Below are 16,236 nucleotides of genomic sequence, written 5' to 3'. Positions count from 1 at the left end.
CTCACCCAACTTCAGAGGTTTCTTGCATGAGTTCAAAGAGTACATGAAATCCCTTACACTAATTGACACTAAACAAAGCATCACATCCATAGATATTTATGAGAGATTTTTCAAAGAATAAAGAAGTAGAATAAAGCTTACACATTATATTTCCCTTTTTTTTTCTTCTGTCATATTATATGTTAATTTATTTATTATATTTTCCATGATTTTATGTTTTCTAACATTGTTAAAATAACCTTATTTTATTTGAATTTATTTATTATTTATGTTTATTGATACATATTGGAGCACCTGTCTGATGTTTCATGTTTGATTGTATGCACAACCTTGTTCTCTGTACATCCGTTTGTATGTACAATGTTTTCAATAAAGCTCATTGAAAAAAAAAGCCCTCCATTGGTCCTCGATTTATTTTAATTAAAAATTGTACACACCAAAGACTGTAAAAGAGTTACACACAAAAAAAATCTCCATCGGAAACAACTAAATTCCAAAATGTCATTAAAATAAAATCTTTACTTTACAGAAATTTGAACAGTGGTTGAAAAAGAAAAGAAAAAACTTCACAGGAGGAGAACTGTATCCGGCCTAAGTTTAGTGTAGGAACCCAAACTTTATTCAGATTTCAACCCACAAACATTTCATTACAGAGACCCTGCAAAGAGACACTGTTGACCACTGAGAGACTGAGAGTGGTTCAGCTGCTCTGTCCCTCTTCCTCTCCTGTCTGCTAGTGCTCCAGAGCTGGGCCCAGATGCTAGAGCAGTCCTCTATGAGGTTTAGCTACAAGTGAAGTGCTGGACAGCTCCTGGGCCAGCATCAGCAGGGAGGGGCCTCCGGTGCAGGTACCAGGACCACAGGTCTTGTTGCCTCTCATTCTGAGTCACATGGACTTGTTGATTTCATGGTGTTTTTACTTTGGTTGATTGGGGTGAAGTGTTGTACACTCCATAGAGCCACCCAAGGGTGGAGAGAAACAGACAGACAGAGAGACAGTCCAGCAGATTAAGAGGCTGATTGGCTGAAACAGGGATTAAAATGAGCTGCTGATCAGCACTTCGCTGGACTTCAGGATATCGGGTTAACTCAGTGGCAAAATACAACAGACAGACAGACAGACAGGACTGAAGAGGAAGGACAAGAGGAAGAGCACTACAGAGGAAACAAAGACCAACACATCAAGAGCTGGTACTGACACAGTCACACTACAGCTGGTACTGAACGCAACATGAACTCAGATGTTTGAAGGATTATAGATGATAATTAGAAGCGGGCAAAATCCACATTCATTAGTAGAGTTACAGCACAGATCCTTGAGGTCAAATAGTTCTCCAAGTGAAAGTTGTTTAGTTTCATTTTTACTTGACAGATGTAAAAAACAAACTGCAGAATAAAAAAGTAGTCTACATTTTGATGTCAACGCATTGTTGTATTATTCCACAGTATGTAATGACTCTGTCAGCAATCTGACTGTATAATCTGTGGATAATATAACTGTAGAAAATGACACAAAGACATCAAACACCAAAGGAATCTTTCTTCATTTCTAAACCATTTGAAAGGAACTTCAGATCAGACCAAGGTCTCTGGTGAGGAATCTTCTTGTTTTCCTCAATCCTGTGGTGAGCACAGTGTGGTCTATCACATTTTAAAATATCCTCTGATTGAAAGCCTTATTGCTTCCAAGTAAGAGTAAGTCACAGAAATATAGTGGAGGTAAAACAAAACTAAAATCAACTGTTGGAGCCATAATGTAATTTTCATGTTTGACCACTAGGTGGGGCATGACGACAGGAAAAGCATTTTGGTAAAACACAGGTGATGAGCAGCAGCTGTCTTTGTCTTTGACCATTGTCAGTGTGATAGTGTTTAAACCAACAGAAACATTTAAAAAATCATTTTAAAAAACCTTACCTGTGAAGACCTGTGGACTGGATTGTGTTTGACCTGTGCTCAGTCAGGTGACACAGCATTCAAAGCAATCAGCGTAGGCTACTGGACACTGGATACTGTCTTGCACTGAAGACATGTCCCAACAAGTTCTCCCTGTAACTCTCAGTGGAAAAACAAATGTATTAGTGCTTAAAGGAAAAGACTGAAAGACTGCACATCAACATTTGTCTTCAATGTAGTGGAGTGAAACGTCAAGAACAGTTGAAAGCTACAGTAACACAGGACTCAAGTAACTCTACGACTGTGTGGATACTAATTATTTATCCAGATAATAATTGTTACAGATCATTTACATCAACGTGTGTGTGCTACTTCCTGAAGTCAGTCTCTGCTTCTGTTGACAGTTCTGATGTGAGTGTGTCTCTCTGTCTCTCAGATGTCTGTGCTCACAGTGTCGGTGGTCCTGGTTGGTCTGTACATTGTGTGTCGTTGTGTAATTCCCTGGTTGGTTCAGTCTAACTCCACTCTAGCTCTGCTGTGGTACGACGTCCTGTTGGAGATGGCCCTTGACTTTCTGACACGAAAAACACGTCCTCAGGTGACCTCTGAATAGTGTTGACCTAAATTGTCCCTCTGTCCCTCTCTGACTGTCTGACCTGTGTCTCTCTGTGACCTGTCTGTCTCTCTGATGTGTCCCTCTGTCTGTGGGACTGACACCTGTCCCTCTCCTCCTTGCTGTCTGACCTGTCTGTCTCTCAGCGCCTCCTGCAGGCCGTCATTATAAATGCAGTCAGAGGAGATCCAGACAGTGTCATTAGAGCCATTGACCACTTCTGTAAACACTCAGAGTGGGCGATGAACGTAGGAGACGAGAAAGGTACACACACACACACACTAACAAATATGTATATGGCTGTGTGTATTCTGTTAACCACGTGTCATTCTGTCTCCCAGGAGCCATCTTGGATTCAATTGTCATGGAGACATCTCCATCCACTGTGCTGGAGTTGGGGACGTACTGTGGTTACTCTGCTGTCCGCATCGCCAGGCTGTTGTCCCCAGCAACAAGGCTGATCACTGTGGAGATGAACCCCGAGTATGTCTGCGTGGCACGACAGGTCATCCATCATGCAGGCATGCAGGACAAGGTCAGAGGTCAGGGGTCATCACTCTCTAAATAAACCTAACCCTAACAAACATGATCCAGGAATTAGCCAGAACCACCACAGCATCAAACGGGAAGCAATGAGGACACGTGAAAAAGTTGTAGTCAATGAGGACATAGAGTCATGTCGGCTTGTAGGTCCAGTGTGTTGAATGGGGGTAAAACCGTGATATCTAGTGTTCAGATTCCAGTCATTCACTCGCTCACACTCACCCCTCCTGTCGGCAAAATGACGGTGGCCTTTCCACGACTGGGAGTATTTCAGGAGCATGGAGCGATGAAGTGAAGATCTAAACCATTTTACCATATGTTTGCTGTTTCCTCCTTCTTCTTTCCACGAAACGCGCTCTCTGGCTGGCTGGATTTTCCGTTCGGGCTGCCGTACAAACATGGCGGAGCAAGATGGTGACACTATGTGTATATATAAAAGAATTATAAGGCTACGAAAATAAAACCAAACAAATTTCATTTTATAGCGATTATACACAAATATATTCATGGCAGTATATTCAGATTTTGTTAATAACCAATTATTACACACTGCACCTTTAAAGGGACCCTCGTAGAACCTTACTGATGTCACTCTCACAGGTGTGTATTCTGGAAGGCCAGTCAGCTGACCTCATTCCCAAGATGGCCGAGACGTTTGGGATCCAGACGTTTGACTTTGTTTTCCTTGACCACTGGAAGGACAGCTATCTGCCGGACATCAGATTGCTGGAGGTAATGACCTCTAACCTCTGGCCCCTTGGCCCACTATATGTACTGACCTTTGACCTTTAACCCCTAACCCCACCTTTGCAGGACTGCAATCTTCTGGCCCGGGGGTCGGTGGTCCTGGCTGATAATGTGGTTTGTCCAGGAGCTCCAGACTATGTGAACTACATCAGAACCAACCAGAATTACAGGAGCAGGTTCTACCAAGCTCACCTTGAATACACCAGGGTCCTGGATGGACTAGAGAGGTCCGAGTACCTGGGGCACGGACATGGTGCCAAACAGGTAGATGAGGAGAGAGACAGATAGAGACAGACAAAAAATAAACTATTTATATCTTGAATTGATATAAGGATAAAGTCCAGCTGCAGTATGAACATACTGACTGTTGTCAGGAAGAGAAACAAAATCAACTCTGTGCTAAATGTTGAGTGAGTCTGTTTGAAGCATCACAGATGACCTGATTCTATTATCTCTCCATGTGTTAGTGACAGCTACTCTGTGCTCTGATTTGAATTGAACAAAAGTACATTTATCAGATTGTAATTGATATTTTGATATGTTTGATAGTTACTTATCATCAGTGAGTGTTAATAACACTGCACCTTGAGATAAAGGTATCTGATCTGTCATGCCAATAAAGTTTATTTAAATCCGATAAACACTTCTTCAAAGGCTCATAGATGTGGGGAACAGTGCTTGTGATCTGACAGACCTGGGTCATGCTGCACATTTAAAAAGAAAAAAAAAGAAAAAAGGGGGGGATGCTTTGCTGTGCTTAAATTATCAAGGTCTCACCAAAGCATGTTTCCACAAGTGTCTACAAACTCTGCCTGCTGGGCTGCTTCCAACCATGTTCTCATTCATTATCTTCTTCTGCCATGGGAGTCCAAGGCATTCTCCTGGAACTGCTTGGTACAAAGTTTTGAAAATTGTCGCAAAGAGTGAGGACTCTCCCATGATCCTTTTCACCAAGCATCACAACTTTTCCCTAACACACAACATTTTAGGCAAATCCGCCTATCACCATAATCCCTGTAGTCATAGCAGTGGGTTCATTACTTTTAATCATCGGTGCATGTTGTTTTGAGATCAGCGGGGCAGAGACGTGAGCTGCTCAATGAACACAATGGAGCTGAATGGTACAGGTCCTCCTATTCTATTCTATTCTATTCTATAATAGAATAGAATAGAATAGAATAGAATAGAATTTCTATTCTAAATTCCCTCATCATTCATCAAATACACAATCAAACAACTACAAAACGCTCTGGTGGACAAGTTGTGACCTGCACATTCACCACGCTATGAAATAATCATGTAACATTATGAGACAGAGTTGTTTTTCGAGGTAAACGGATAACCAGTACTACATTCTAGACATTGCTTCTGGGCGGAGTGATTAAGCGCAAGTACTTCTTAATATTTGCTTTATGTGTCGTATAATGTTACATAATTATTATTGTTATAATAATTATTCATGATTATCTCATAGCGTGACGAATGTGCAGGTCACAACTTGTCCACCAGAGTGTTTTAGAGTTGTTGGATTGTGTATTTGATGAGGGACAGAGGACATGTACTGTTCACCTCTGTTGTGTTCACTGAGCAGCTCACGTCTCTGCCCCGCTGATCTCAAAACAACATGCACCGATTATTAAATGGTGAATGGTAAATGTACTTATCCACTCAAAGCGCTTTACACTGTAGGTCACATTCACCCTTCACACACACATTCATACAGCGCTAGGCACAGCGCAGGAAACTAACCATTCACACACAAAGGTATTTAACCTACTGCTATGACTATAGGGATTATGGCAATAGGCAAATTTGCCAAAACGTTGAGCTACCCCTCTGAATAAAATACAGGTCATCAGCTGGTTTCACTCGAATATTGATGATCATTGATGATAAAGGTGATCACACACTGACCAGTGAGTTGGGAAAGTCAAAGGTCAGTAAAAAGTCAAGGGGTTTTATTACAGAAAACATACAAGTTCTAATGAGTTTGTTCACTACAGATTTTTCATATGAAATAAATTGAAGAAAAGCTGCTCAAAGGCTCCTCCCCCCAGCTCAAAGGGCCTGTTAATGGCTGGTGAATCGGTTGTTTGAGCATAGTTCATCACAATCTGCTTTCTGTTTCTATAGTCCTGTCCAACAGTCAGTTAGCTGTCTCTGCTGTCACTCTGACTGTTTGGAGTTGAAAATCTTAGCCAGCAGGGAGACATTTGATTGGCTCTTTTGCTGTATGAGGCGGGCCTTGTCCTGGTGTTTCTGGGCAACCGTGTCTTTCTTCCTCTTCTTCATCTGGATCTCCTCTTCTGTCTGACGCTGAGTGAAATCCCACGTCTTCTCGTCCACCTGATGGAGACACGCATGTTTTACAACCAACATAAGCACATACGTTTCACAGGTGTGTTTTGATTCTGACTTTACATGTGCTGAAGCTGCAGACAGATTCAGGTGAGAGGATGCGGGAGGTTTAGAGTTTACCTGTTGTCCATCTCTCTGTCTCTTCTTCTTCAGTTTATCCATGTGAGCGCTCTTCTCCACATTGTTCAGGTAAAAGTTTGTTTCTCTCTTTGCCTGAGAAACTTCGGTCCTGAGCCTCTGCTGCAGAACCGTCTGCTCATAGGCCAGTCGCTCACTCAGGTGAGTCCACTGGAACCTGTGCAGGTACTACAGACGGACAGACAGGCAGCTTTAGTGTGTCAGTGATTTAAAGTGCTCTGTCTGTCTGTCTGTCCTTCTTCAAGGATGATGTCACATGTTGCCGGTTACTTGAATAGGTATTCATAAGATTGACATAACACTGTCATAACCATGACATAACAGCTGTCATAAACATCAATGAATACTTATGACAGCTGTCGTTAAAGGGATAGTTCAACATTTTGGCAAATTGGCCCATTGCCATAATCCCTATAGTCATAGCAGTAGGTTCATTACCTTTATTTGTCGGTGTAAGCTATTTTTAGAACGGCGGAGCAGAGCAGCAGGCTGCTCAGAGCTACGCTATGGAGGCTAAAGGAATTTCTTGGTTTCCCTCATCAAACTCATCAAATACAAAATCCCAAAACTCCAAAACGCTTTCGTGGACAAGTTGTGACCTGCACAATCACCACGCTATGAGATAATAATGGAACGTTACAAAACTGAGCCGTTTTCGAGGTAAATACAGGGTAAATACAGAGTCTGCTTGCCGAAAAACTGTCCCTGAACGCAACGCGTATCAGCAGTTTTGCATGAATTTACCTCTAAAACAACTCCGTCTCGTAACGTTCCGTTATTATCTCATAGCGTGGTGATTGTGCAGCTCACAACTTGTCCACGACAGCCTTTTGGAGTTGTTGGGTTGTGTATTTGATGAGTTTGATGAGGAAAACCAAGACATTCCCTTAGCCTCCATAGCGTAGCCCTGAGCAGCCTGCTGCTCCGCTCCACCGTTCTAAAAATAGCTTACACCGACAATTAAAGGTAACAAACCTACTGCTATGACTATAGCGATTATGGCAATGGGCCAATTTGCCAAAATGTTGAACTATCCCTTTAAGTGTCATTCGGTAAGTTATGTAACTTTTGATGCAAAGTTGACATTATTTGAGATGTCCTTGTTATGAGAACTTGACATCATTTTTAAAGTTTGGCAACTAGGTCTGCTATGACAGTTGAAATTGTCTTTATGTCAAGTTGTCAGAACAAAAATATCTCAAACAATGTCAACTTTGCATCAAAAGTGACATAACTTACCGAATGACACTTAACGACAGCTGTTATAAGTTTTCATTGGTGTTTATGACAGCTGTTATGTCATGGTTATGACAGTGTTATGTCAATCTTATGAATACCTATTCAAGTAAAGTGTTACCCCGGGGAGACTGTACCTTGATGCTCCAGAGGTCCGAGAAGAAGCGTTGGCGTTTCTTGGTTCCCATCGGTGTGTTGTGGAGAGATGCCGCCACTCTCTTCGCCACTCGCTTATCTCTGAACTCCACCCATCCTTCAGTGAAGTCACACCTCCTCAGACCGGACTTCTTCTTCCTCAGCCTCACCTGCTGGTCTGAGGGAGGAGAGAGGAAACGGTGAAACTCCTTGGGCAGATCAGTATATCAGTATATCAGTGTATCAGTCAGGGATGCAAACGGGTCAGGACCAAAAAAGAGAGGAATTGTCTGGCGTGGGGGGGGTGCTCACCATTAACAAATGATTACATTACAATATCATGGAAAAGTCAATTTCCAGTAGTTCAACCCCCCAACCAAGTATTGATTGATTGATTATGGACATAGTTTTCAGAAGGCCAACATTTCTATAGGCCTATTAAAAATGCTTTAAAAAAAAAAGATCCTTTTTCAATATTTCCATTTTGGAGATACTGAATTTTAGGTCTTCACTGAATGTTAGTCATAATTATTACTATTAAAATGAACTGAATAAATAAAGACATGGGATGTTTCATTCAGTGTGTAATGGACATATAGGCCTATATAATGTGTTAGTTTCACTTTAATTGAACACATTCTACATCGCGGAGGCGACGTCTTTAGGGCTTCCTTCACCTCTGAAACGGGGCAGAGCTCCGTGGAAACACCTGCCTGACACAGCAACGTAGGGAACCGTGCATGTCCGCGGCGCACAGCTCCACATGCACGGGGGGAAAAACGGCGTCGCCGTCGCACCGACTGCACGCGGACACGCGCCGCTTCAATGAGCGCGCATGTCGCACGTCTACATTGGAGGTCGGCTGTTATCAGTATAATCAGAGACAACCATGAATGAGTTCGCCTCAGTTTCACGTGATTGTCACTGTCAGCCTGTTAGAAAAACATTTTACTGACCCCAGCTGAGACGCTGAGACGCTGAGACCCCCCCCCCCTCCCAAAAACAAAAACTCTTCGGATCTGAACGATTCACACAAGTCACCGAATTGGTCATGAAAAAAGCGAGTTTCGCTTTTCGGCGCGCTGTTTGCATCCCTGATCAGTGTGTGAGTGTGTGTACACTTTTTACCTTCAGGTTGTAGAAACACTCGTCCGATCTCTCCGTACACCGACAGCATGTTCCTCAGGTGTTTGGGGCGGAGCCTCGGAGGAATGTGACCCAGGTAGATGATTCCTGGAACACATTTCCGGTCTGAACAGGAAGTCACCCCAACACCTTTTTGTTTGGTCGTCTTCTTCCTCCCATCAGCATCTTCATCATCACCACTGTCTGCAGCTGTTCCCTCCTCCTCTTCCTGCTCCTCATCCTCCTCTTCCTGCTCCTCATCCTCCTCTTCCTGCTCCTCATCCTCCTCTTCCTGCTCTTCATCCTCCTCCTCTTCCTGCTCTTCATCCTCCTCCTCCTGCTCCTCAACCTCCTCCTCCTCTGCATCTCCTTGGGCTGCAGTCTTCATCTCTTCCTCGTCCTCTCTTTTCTCCATCTCCCTGCTCTTTGATCATTGAACAGAAACAGAGGAAACAAACTGAAGACATAGCAACAGAAGCATATGCCTGCCATATGAACCCGGACTAGATCTGAGTCTAGACCTGAATCCAGACAGAGTCTGACTTATGTCTTTCCTCCAGTTCAGTAAATAGATGTCAGATGAGTGTGTTTCTCTGAAGTGACTCAGATGATCAACACAGCACAGTCACAGGTATGGCTCTATCGCTCTGCTTCTCTGTCTGTCCCAGTCACCTGTCTTTAGACTCAGTCCTAGTACCAGAGTCTCTGTCTTAGCCTTTATTCCAGACTCAATCCCTGTCCCCGAGTCAGTCCCAGGCCCAGAATCGGTCCCAGTTCTACACGGTGTGCCTGTCCCAGTCTCAGTCCCAGTGTCTCTGTCTCAGTCCCAGAAGCTGAAGGTTTCATTGTGTTTTGAGGGCAGCGCCAGAGCTCACATGATGGATTTAGTAGATAAGTAGAAAGTGAAACTTAGCTGTGAAAGACTCAGACATCAGCTGCAGCTGCAAGTTGTCTGCTGACTGACATTATTTGACGCTGAAAGTCTTTAGTTGGGATATAAAGGCGAGTAAAGAACATCAAAACATCAAAACAGCACTGACTCTGAATGAGTCCTTTCCTGTGTGCACTGTTAACGTCAACAAATGAAGCCTCACCAATACACAACCACAACTGACTAGTGTCTCACAACAGATAAAGTATCCGTACTGACTTATGATCTAGCTACTTCGTCATCATCGCTTCAGCCATATAAGGCCGTGACTAGAAGAATAGGAAATAAAAGCTCACCTCCAGTTTCACGTTAAATCCTCAATGCTTTTCTTAAAACGGCTTCTATTCGCCTTCACGTGCGGCGGCGTCGCGTCCAAATGACGACACGAAGCGTCAAAACGAAAATCAGCTGATACACATCTTCAGCGCCTTCAAAATAAAATTTAGCTGAAATTAATTAATCGCTTCTAGTGAAACGTTATCTCTCTCTATACTAAGGCGCGTTTGCTAAGTTATTGTATTCTATTGATTTGCAGGTTCTTTTCTATGATAACCCCAAATAAACATTTTCTTGTAGCCTAACTTTTTTCATTATATTACCATAGTAGGTATAGGCAACAAACAAAGCTCACTGCTGCTGCTTCTATCTAATACAACACAGAACAGGAAACTTTGTCATATTATTTCAACAGCAGGCAGGACCGAAATAGTGTCACTGACAACACTAAGTTGAAGTTGTAAGTGAGTGACAATGTACTTATTCAACCAGAAAAATCTGACTTAATCATTTTTTAATCTTATATTTTAAAATTTCAGACTGCACAGCATTAAAAACTAGCATTAGAGTTATTAAGTGCTACAATTGAAGTTGAATGCCTTCAATTTTAGCACATTTTAAGCACATAATAGCACCGACTGAATGACTCATCATTACTAACATAACTTTATCAAAAGATAAATCATGAACTGAAATTACAAATCCACATATGAGCAACAACAACGCGGAGAATGGATCTCGCGGCTATACAAAATTGAACAAAATTAAAGTCTTACTTTGAAAAGTAAAACCGGAAGTGCAGTCGGCTTGATTTGCTCTGTAGTGAGGGGCATTCTGGGATACCGGTTATGGCGCTATGTTTAGAAAGTGTTAGCGGGTAGCAGGTAGGAGTGAAAATGCAGAGGGCGGTCTCCAGTTTGTCTCTCAGTTCCAGTGTGAGGTTCAAACTGGTCGGCGCTGGTTTCCAGTTCACCTCAGACCTGCTGCACCTTAAAGCGACACAACTCAGCACAGGTAAAAGTAGTTTTTAGCCGCTGTTCCATCGAACTGCAGTCAAAATAAGTTCGGTTTTAATCTCCACAGGACTCCAGTCTAACTACTGCGTTTTAGTTTTCTGACACAAACAACTTTAAAGCAGAAGTAAGCTGAATATTTGTGTTAATATAAGTCTTAAATAGTTGTATCTTCCGACAGCAATCACTTAGTGTTTGGACCGAAACACGGGTCTGTCAGTCACTCTGCTCTGCTCTGAGCCGAGGAGAAAACTTTTCTGGTATCCTACAATTTTTATCCAATGAGGAGAGGGAACGGCATGAAGGGCTGTGTGTGCAGCCAAGGGATGCGCCTGAATGTGGTGACGTAGGGACGAGGACCTATAGATCCATGACGAGGGCGGGGCTACATCCATGGGGCGGGGCTGCTAACTCCATCGGCTGACAAGACGTTATGGTGCGTTCAAGGCAACTCGTAAAGTGTTTTTCCGACCTGTGAAGTCGTACCAGTTCAATCTGGTACGAGTTCACGGGTTGGAAGTTACGAGTGGCCGTTATAGTGACTTTCACAGGTAAAACAGCTCGGAAAAACACGAGTGGGTTGCCTGGAACGCTACAAAGTCGTAAGTCGTGACTTGAAGCTGTAATTTACGGTTTCAAAAGCCTGTCTGGAACGCAGCATTAGCACAAACGACCGGATCGCTTACTTCTGTTTTAATATAAGTCTTAAATAGTTCTATCTTCCGACAGCAATCACTTCTATAGAGTGTTTGGTCTGAAACACGGGTCTGTCAGTCACTCTGCTCTGCTGTAAGCCGAGGAGAAAACTTTCCTTGTATCCTACAACCTTTATCCAATGAGGAGAGAGAATGGCATAAAGGGGCGGTCCTCTCTGTGTGTGCAGCCAAGGGATGCATGTGAATGTGGTGACGTAGGGACGAGGCCGGGGACTGCTAACTCCATCAGCTGACAGGAAGTTAGCCAAAACCACCACCGGATCGCTTACTTACGGTGGCCCTGAAGTGCAAAACACAACGGCAAATCAGACAACAACGGCAAAAGAGAAAACGCTACACAAAAAGAGAAAACACAACGGCAAATCAGAAAACACAACAACAAATTACTAAACAACGGCAAATCAGAAAACACAAAAGCAAAACATTTTGGGCAATACATAACGGCCTCTGTGCTAGTCCCGCTTGTCTGTCGCGCAGGCGGTGTTGTCTTTCCGGTTCAAAGCACGGACCAGTTCTTTTGTCCAATCAGCGACGATTCATGTCGCCTGAGGGTACCTACCTTTTCCGGTTTGGTTAATGTCGTTGTGTTTTCTCTTTCTCTTTCTCTTTTGCTTTTGTGTTTTCTGATTTGCTGTTGTGTTTTCTCTTTTTGTGTTGTGTTTTCTCTTTTTGTGTTGTGTTTTCTCTTTTGCCGTTGTGTTTTCTCTTTTTGTGTTGTGTTTTCTCTTTTGCCGTTGTGTTTTCTCTTTTGCCGTTGTGTTTTCTCTTTTGTGTTGTGTTTTCTCTTTTGCCGTTGTGTTTTCTCTTTTTGTGTTGTGTTTTCTCTTTTTGTGTTGTGTTTTCTCTTTTGCCATTGTGTTTTCTCTTTTTGTGTTGTGTTTTCTCATTTGCCGTTGTGTTTTGCACTTCAGGGCCACCACACTTACTTCTGCTTTAAGACAACATGTCTTCATCTCCTGCCCTGTCCTTTCATTTCCATGTCTTCCACCATAGCCTCTTCCACTGAAAACACTGACCTGTTCCTGTGGAGTCTGTAGTCTCTATTATGTGAGTCAATTGTGTAACGTGTTTGGTGATGTTTTGTGTTGCAGATGCCGGTCTGTCCCAGCAGGAGGCAGAGGAGGTGCTGCAGGCTGTGAACAGTGGAGGTGGAGGTGGAGGTGGAGGTGGAGGTGGAGTGTCAGGCCCCATGAAGGCTCTGGAGCTCCTGCAGAAAGAGGAGGAGATGAGGAGCATCGTGACTTTCTCCTCTCAGCTGGACCATGCTCTCGGAGGAGGATTTCCACTTGGGAAAATAACAGAAATCTGTGGAGCTCCAGGAGTTGGAAAAACACAGCTGTGGTCAGACACACACACACACACACACAGACACACACAGACACACACACACACAGACACACACAGACACTGTTAAAGGTATAGTAGCATTTTTTAAAAGTGGGGTTGTATGATCTACAAATAGCCCCTAAGTACTTTAATTGCAGTAGAAGACTCTCTGCACTCCTCCCGTTAGCAACGCCAGCCCATAGTCCTACCCAGAGATTTACAACATACAGTGTTGTGAACAGACCCAAAGAAACGGCCTATTTTCATGGCCTAAAAGAGGTTTTACCTGAAAAAAAAATACACAGTTCCATTGTTCGCTATAATATCATTTTTTCCAGCCCCTCAAAGTGCAGGAAAAACACAGTTTTTATTTGGAGCTAACCAACTGCTGATCGGCGGGCGCTAACCCTGGGCGGAGGGATACGTGAGTTGGTTGGGTCCAAATAAAAACTGTGTTTTTCCTGCACTTTGAGGGGCTGGAAAAAAATTATATTATAGCGAACAATGGAACTGTGTATTTTTTTTTTCAGGTAAAACCTCTTTTAGGCCGTGAAAATAGGCCGTTTCTTTGGGTCTGTTCACAACACTGTATGGTGTAAATCTCTGGGTAGGACTATGGGCTGGCGTTGCTAACGGGAGGAGTGCAGAGAGTCTTCTACTGCAATTAAAGTACTTGGGGGCTATTTGTAGATCATACAACCCCACTTTAAAAAAAATGCTACTATCCCTTTAATCTGACATCTGTGACCATGTGACCTATGTGTTGCTCAGCCTGCAGCTGGCGGTGGACGTCCAGGTCCCTCAGTGCTTCGGGGGGGTGGAGGGTCAGGTGCTCTACATCGACACTGAAGGCACCTTCGTGCTGCAGAGAGTGGTGGACATGGCCACTGCTGCCGTCAGACACTGCTCCTTATTGGTTGAAGATGATGAGCAGCGCGATGCCATGACGACCTTCACCGTGGAGACCATCCTGTCCAACATCTTCATGGTAATGATAACAGGTTGTCATGGTAGCTGAAGTCACACCCAGGTGTTTCTGAGAGTGAGTCTGATTGCCCATCTGACCCTCAGGTGCGTTGCCATGACTATGTGGAGCTGCTAGCTGAGCTTCATCTGCTGAGTGACTTCCTGTCAGAGCATCCACAGACCCGCCTCCTGGTGATTGACAGCGTGGCGTTTCCGTTCAGACTGTTTGACGATTTGTCACAGAAGACACGCCTCCTCCATAGCCTTGCCCAGCAGCTCATTACCATGGCTACCAGACACAGTCTCGCCGTGGTCATCACCAACCACATGACCACACGGCTGCGGGGCGGCCAATCGCTGCTGGTTCCTGCCCTTGGGGAGAGCTGGGGCCACGCCCCCACAATCAGGCTCCACCTACAGTGGGAGGACTCACGAAGACTTGCAACCATTTTTAAATCTCCATGTCACATGGACACCTCCGTCCAATACCAGATTACCCCTGATGGATTCAGGGATGTCGACCAATCAGAGCAGCCACAGAGCAAACGGCCCCGCACAGATGCCAGCCAATCAGCTGTCAGCCAGCCAGATGCCCGCTGCTGAATGGTCACAGTGTTTGTGTATTGATCTTCAGTGAAGAATGTGTAGGATGAATGAAAAGAATCTTCTTTACTTTCTCAGCTGCACATGTGAACATAAACATACTTGAATTATTATTATATAATATTATATAATTGTAATAATTTATAGTTAATTTAGATGAATGTGCACTCGCAGTGGTGTTACAGGTGCAGGTTCTGTGCATGGAAGTCTGCCTTCACCATTTCCAAAGGATCCAAACCTCAGTCTGACCTGGGATCAGTGGGGTCCAGGTCCTGGACTGTGATGATGAAGCTTTTGTTTTAGATGGAAAAATAAAAAATCCTGCATGAAACATGGACAGTTGTAGTGCTGTTTTTACTGTGTTGCCACTACTGTACACTTCAGCCTCCAGTGGCTGAAATCAGTATTACAACAACAAACTCATGGACTATTCCCTTGTTTGAGAAGATAACTAACTTGGCACTGATGTGTGTGGATGGGTGAAGGGTGAAGTGGTCAGAGAGACTAGAACAGATCCTGTTCTATCTGAATCAGGTTTTTATTGTCTGTCCGTCTAATCCATCAGTTAACAACATGTCAGACTGTTTGTAAAACCTTCACACGCTCGGACCAGACACAAGTTCACTTCAGTCTGTTCACACATGAAGAGACATAGTGTTCAACATGGAGTATGATGGGTTCAGGTGACTGAGCACCAGTGCTTTCTCTGGTTCTTGGTATCAGTGATACCTTCAGCCAATCAGGACACTGCTCATGTGGTGGTTCCAAGACAGAGGAGGGAGACTGAGGGAGCCTTGATTTTAATGTCCTGTGAAAAGATGACCTACAAAAGTTATTAGAATTTAATCGTACTTCTGTTATCCAGCTGGCTCACTACTTGGAGGCCACACCAGAGTCGTGTGCTAGTTGGTTCCAGAAGTGGAACTAAGCTCCTGTGGATCAGTCAAGACAGCAGCTGTAGATCCATCATCCACCCACCCATCTCATCTCTATAACCAGTCCAGCGTCAAACAGAGGAGGGGCCATCCAATATGCTGCTCATACATAATACGTAAATAAATGTATTGATAAATACATTTAACAATCTATAACAATGTCTTTATTTATGCATTAATTCATTCATTCATTCATTCTTACATGATGTTTTTGTCCTTCATACACCTCATGTTATTCTGAGCAGTGATGACAGAGTAAAAGCATGAAGACTGTCAGGAATCCTGCCGGATTAAAGAATATTTGTTCAATTAAAATGAAGCTTTTACTAGATTACTAGATAAAACCAGGTTGGACACATGGAAACACTCAAACAGCAAAATTATTCCACTGATTCATAAAAATTCTCATGCTTATTATTTAGGCCACCAGTTAATTGTAAAGTCTTTTTTTTCCAGTGATCTGATTGGTCAGTGTCGCCAGGTTTTGATCTGATCATCTGAAGTTAACCTGAGTCGGAGCAGGTTAGGTCAGCATTGGTTACTTCACAGCATCTACAGCAGAAGGACTAAACAAAAAGGTTTTCAAATAGCTTCAGACACTGCACACACACTACAGTCTCCTCCCCTCAGGCCTGAGATACACATCCCTCACTTTTAAACGAAGAGAGCAATGACAAGT

General features: G+C 43.5%; 3 protein-coding genes across 4 annotated transcripts; 2 read left to right on the top strand and 1 right to left on the bottom strand.

Moving 5' to 3' along the window:
* Window positions 1–2,030: 2,030 nt before the first annotated feature.
* Window positions 2,031–4,087, top strand: comta (catechol-O-methyltransferase a; the record flags this gene model as incomplete). The annotated part of the gene is made up of 6 exons (XM_083975698.1): window positions 2,031–2,051; window positions 2,333–2,494; window positions 2,656–2,773; window positions 2,851–3,044; window positions 3,653–3,784; window positions 3,866–4,087. The coding sequence occupies 6 exons, from the start codon at window positions 2,031–2,033 to the stop codon at window positions 4,085–4,087; spliced, it is 849 nt and encodes a 282-aa protein (XP_083831824.1).
* A 1,764-nt stretch (window positions 4,088–5,851) lies between these two features.
* abt1 (activator of basal transcription 1) lies at window positions 5,852–10,086 on the bottom strand. Of its 2 annotated transcripts, none has more exons than XM_083974600.1 (5): window positions 10,019–10,086; window positions 8,795–9,213; window positions 7,669–7,844; window positions 6,278–6,463; window positions 5,852–6,145 (listed from the first exon to the last, which is right to left on the bottom strand). In XM_083974600.1, exons 2-5 carry the CDS (start codon window positions 9,204–9,206, stop codon window positions 5,966–5,968), a joined length of 954 nt encoding a protein of 317 aa, XP_083830726.1. In that variant the 5' UTR covers window positions 9,207–9,213; window positions 10,019–10,086; the 3' UTR covers window positions 5,852–5,965. The 2 variants fall into 2 exon arrangements, with proteins under 2 accessions (XP_083830726.1, XP_083830725.1); XM_083974599.1 differs by having other exon boundaries at window positions 8,795–9,210; window positions 10,019–10,083.
* Window positions 10,087–10,854: 768 nt separating this feature from the next.
* On the top strand, window positions 10,855–14,622 carry rad51c (RAD51 paralog C; the record flags this gene model as incomplete). The annotated part of the gene is made up of 4 exons (XM_083975697.1): window positions 10,855–11,012; window positions 12,819–13,068; window positions 13,825–14,041; window positions 14,125–14,622. Exons 1-4 carry the CDS (start codon window positions 10,895–10,897, stop codon window positions 14,620–14,622), a joined length of 1,083 nt encoding a protein of 360 aa, XP_083831823.1. The 5' UTR covers window positions 10,855–10,894.
* Between the last annotated feature and the right edge of the window lie 1,614 nt (window positions 14,623–16,236).

This window comes from Trachurus trachurus (assembly GCF_905171665.1).
Source record: "Trachurus trachurus genome assembly, chromosome: 7".
NCBI classification, from domain to species: Eukaryota; Metazoa; Chordata; class Actinopteri; order Carangiformes; family Carangidae; genus Trachurus; species Trachurus trachurus.
The sequence above is the reverse complement of the archived record's forward strand: the minus strand, read 5'-3'. Positions and strand labels throughout refer to the sequence as shown.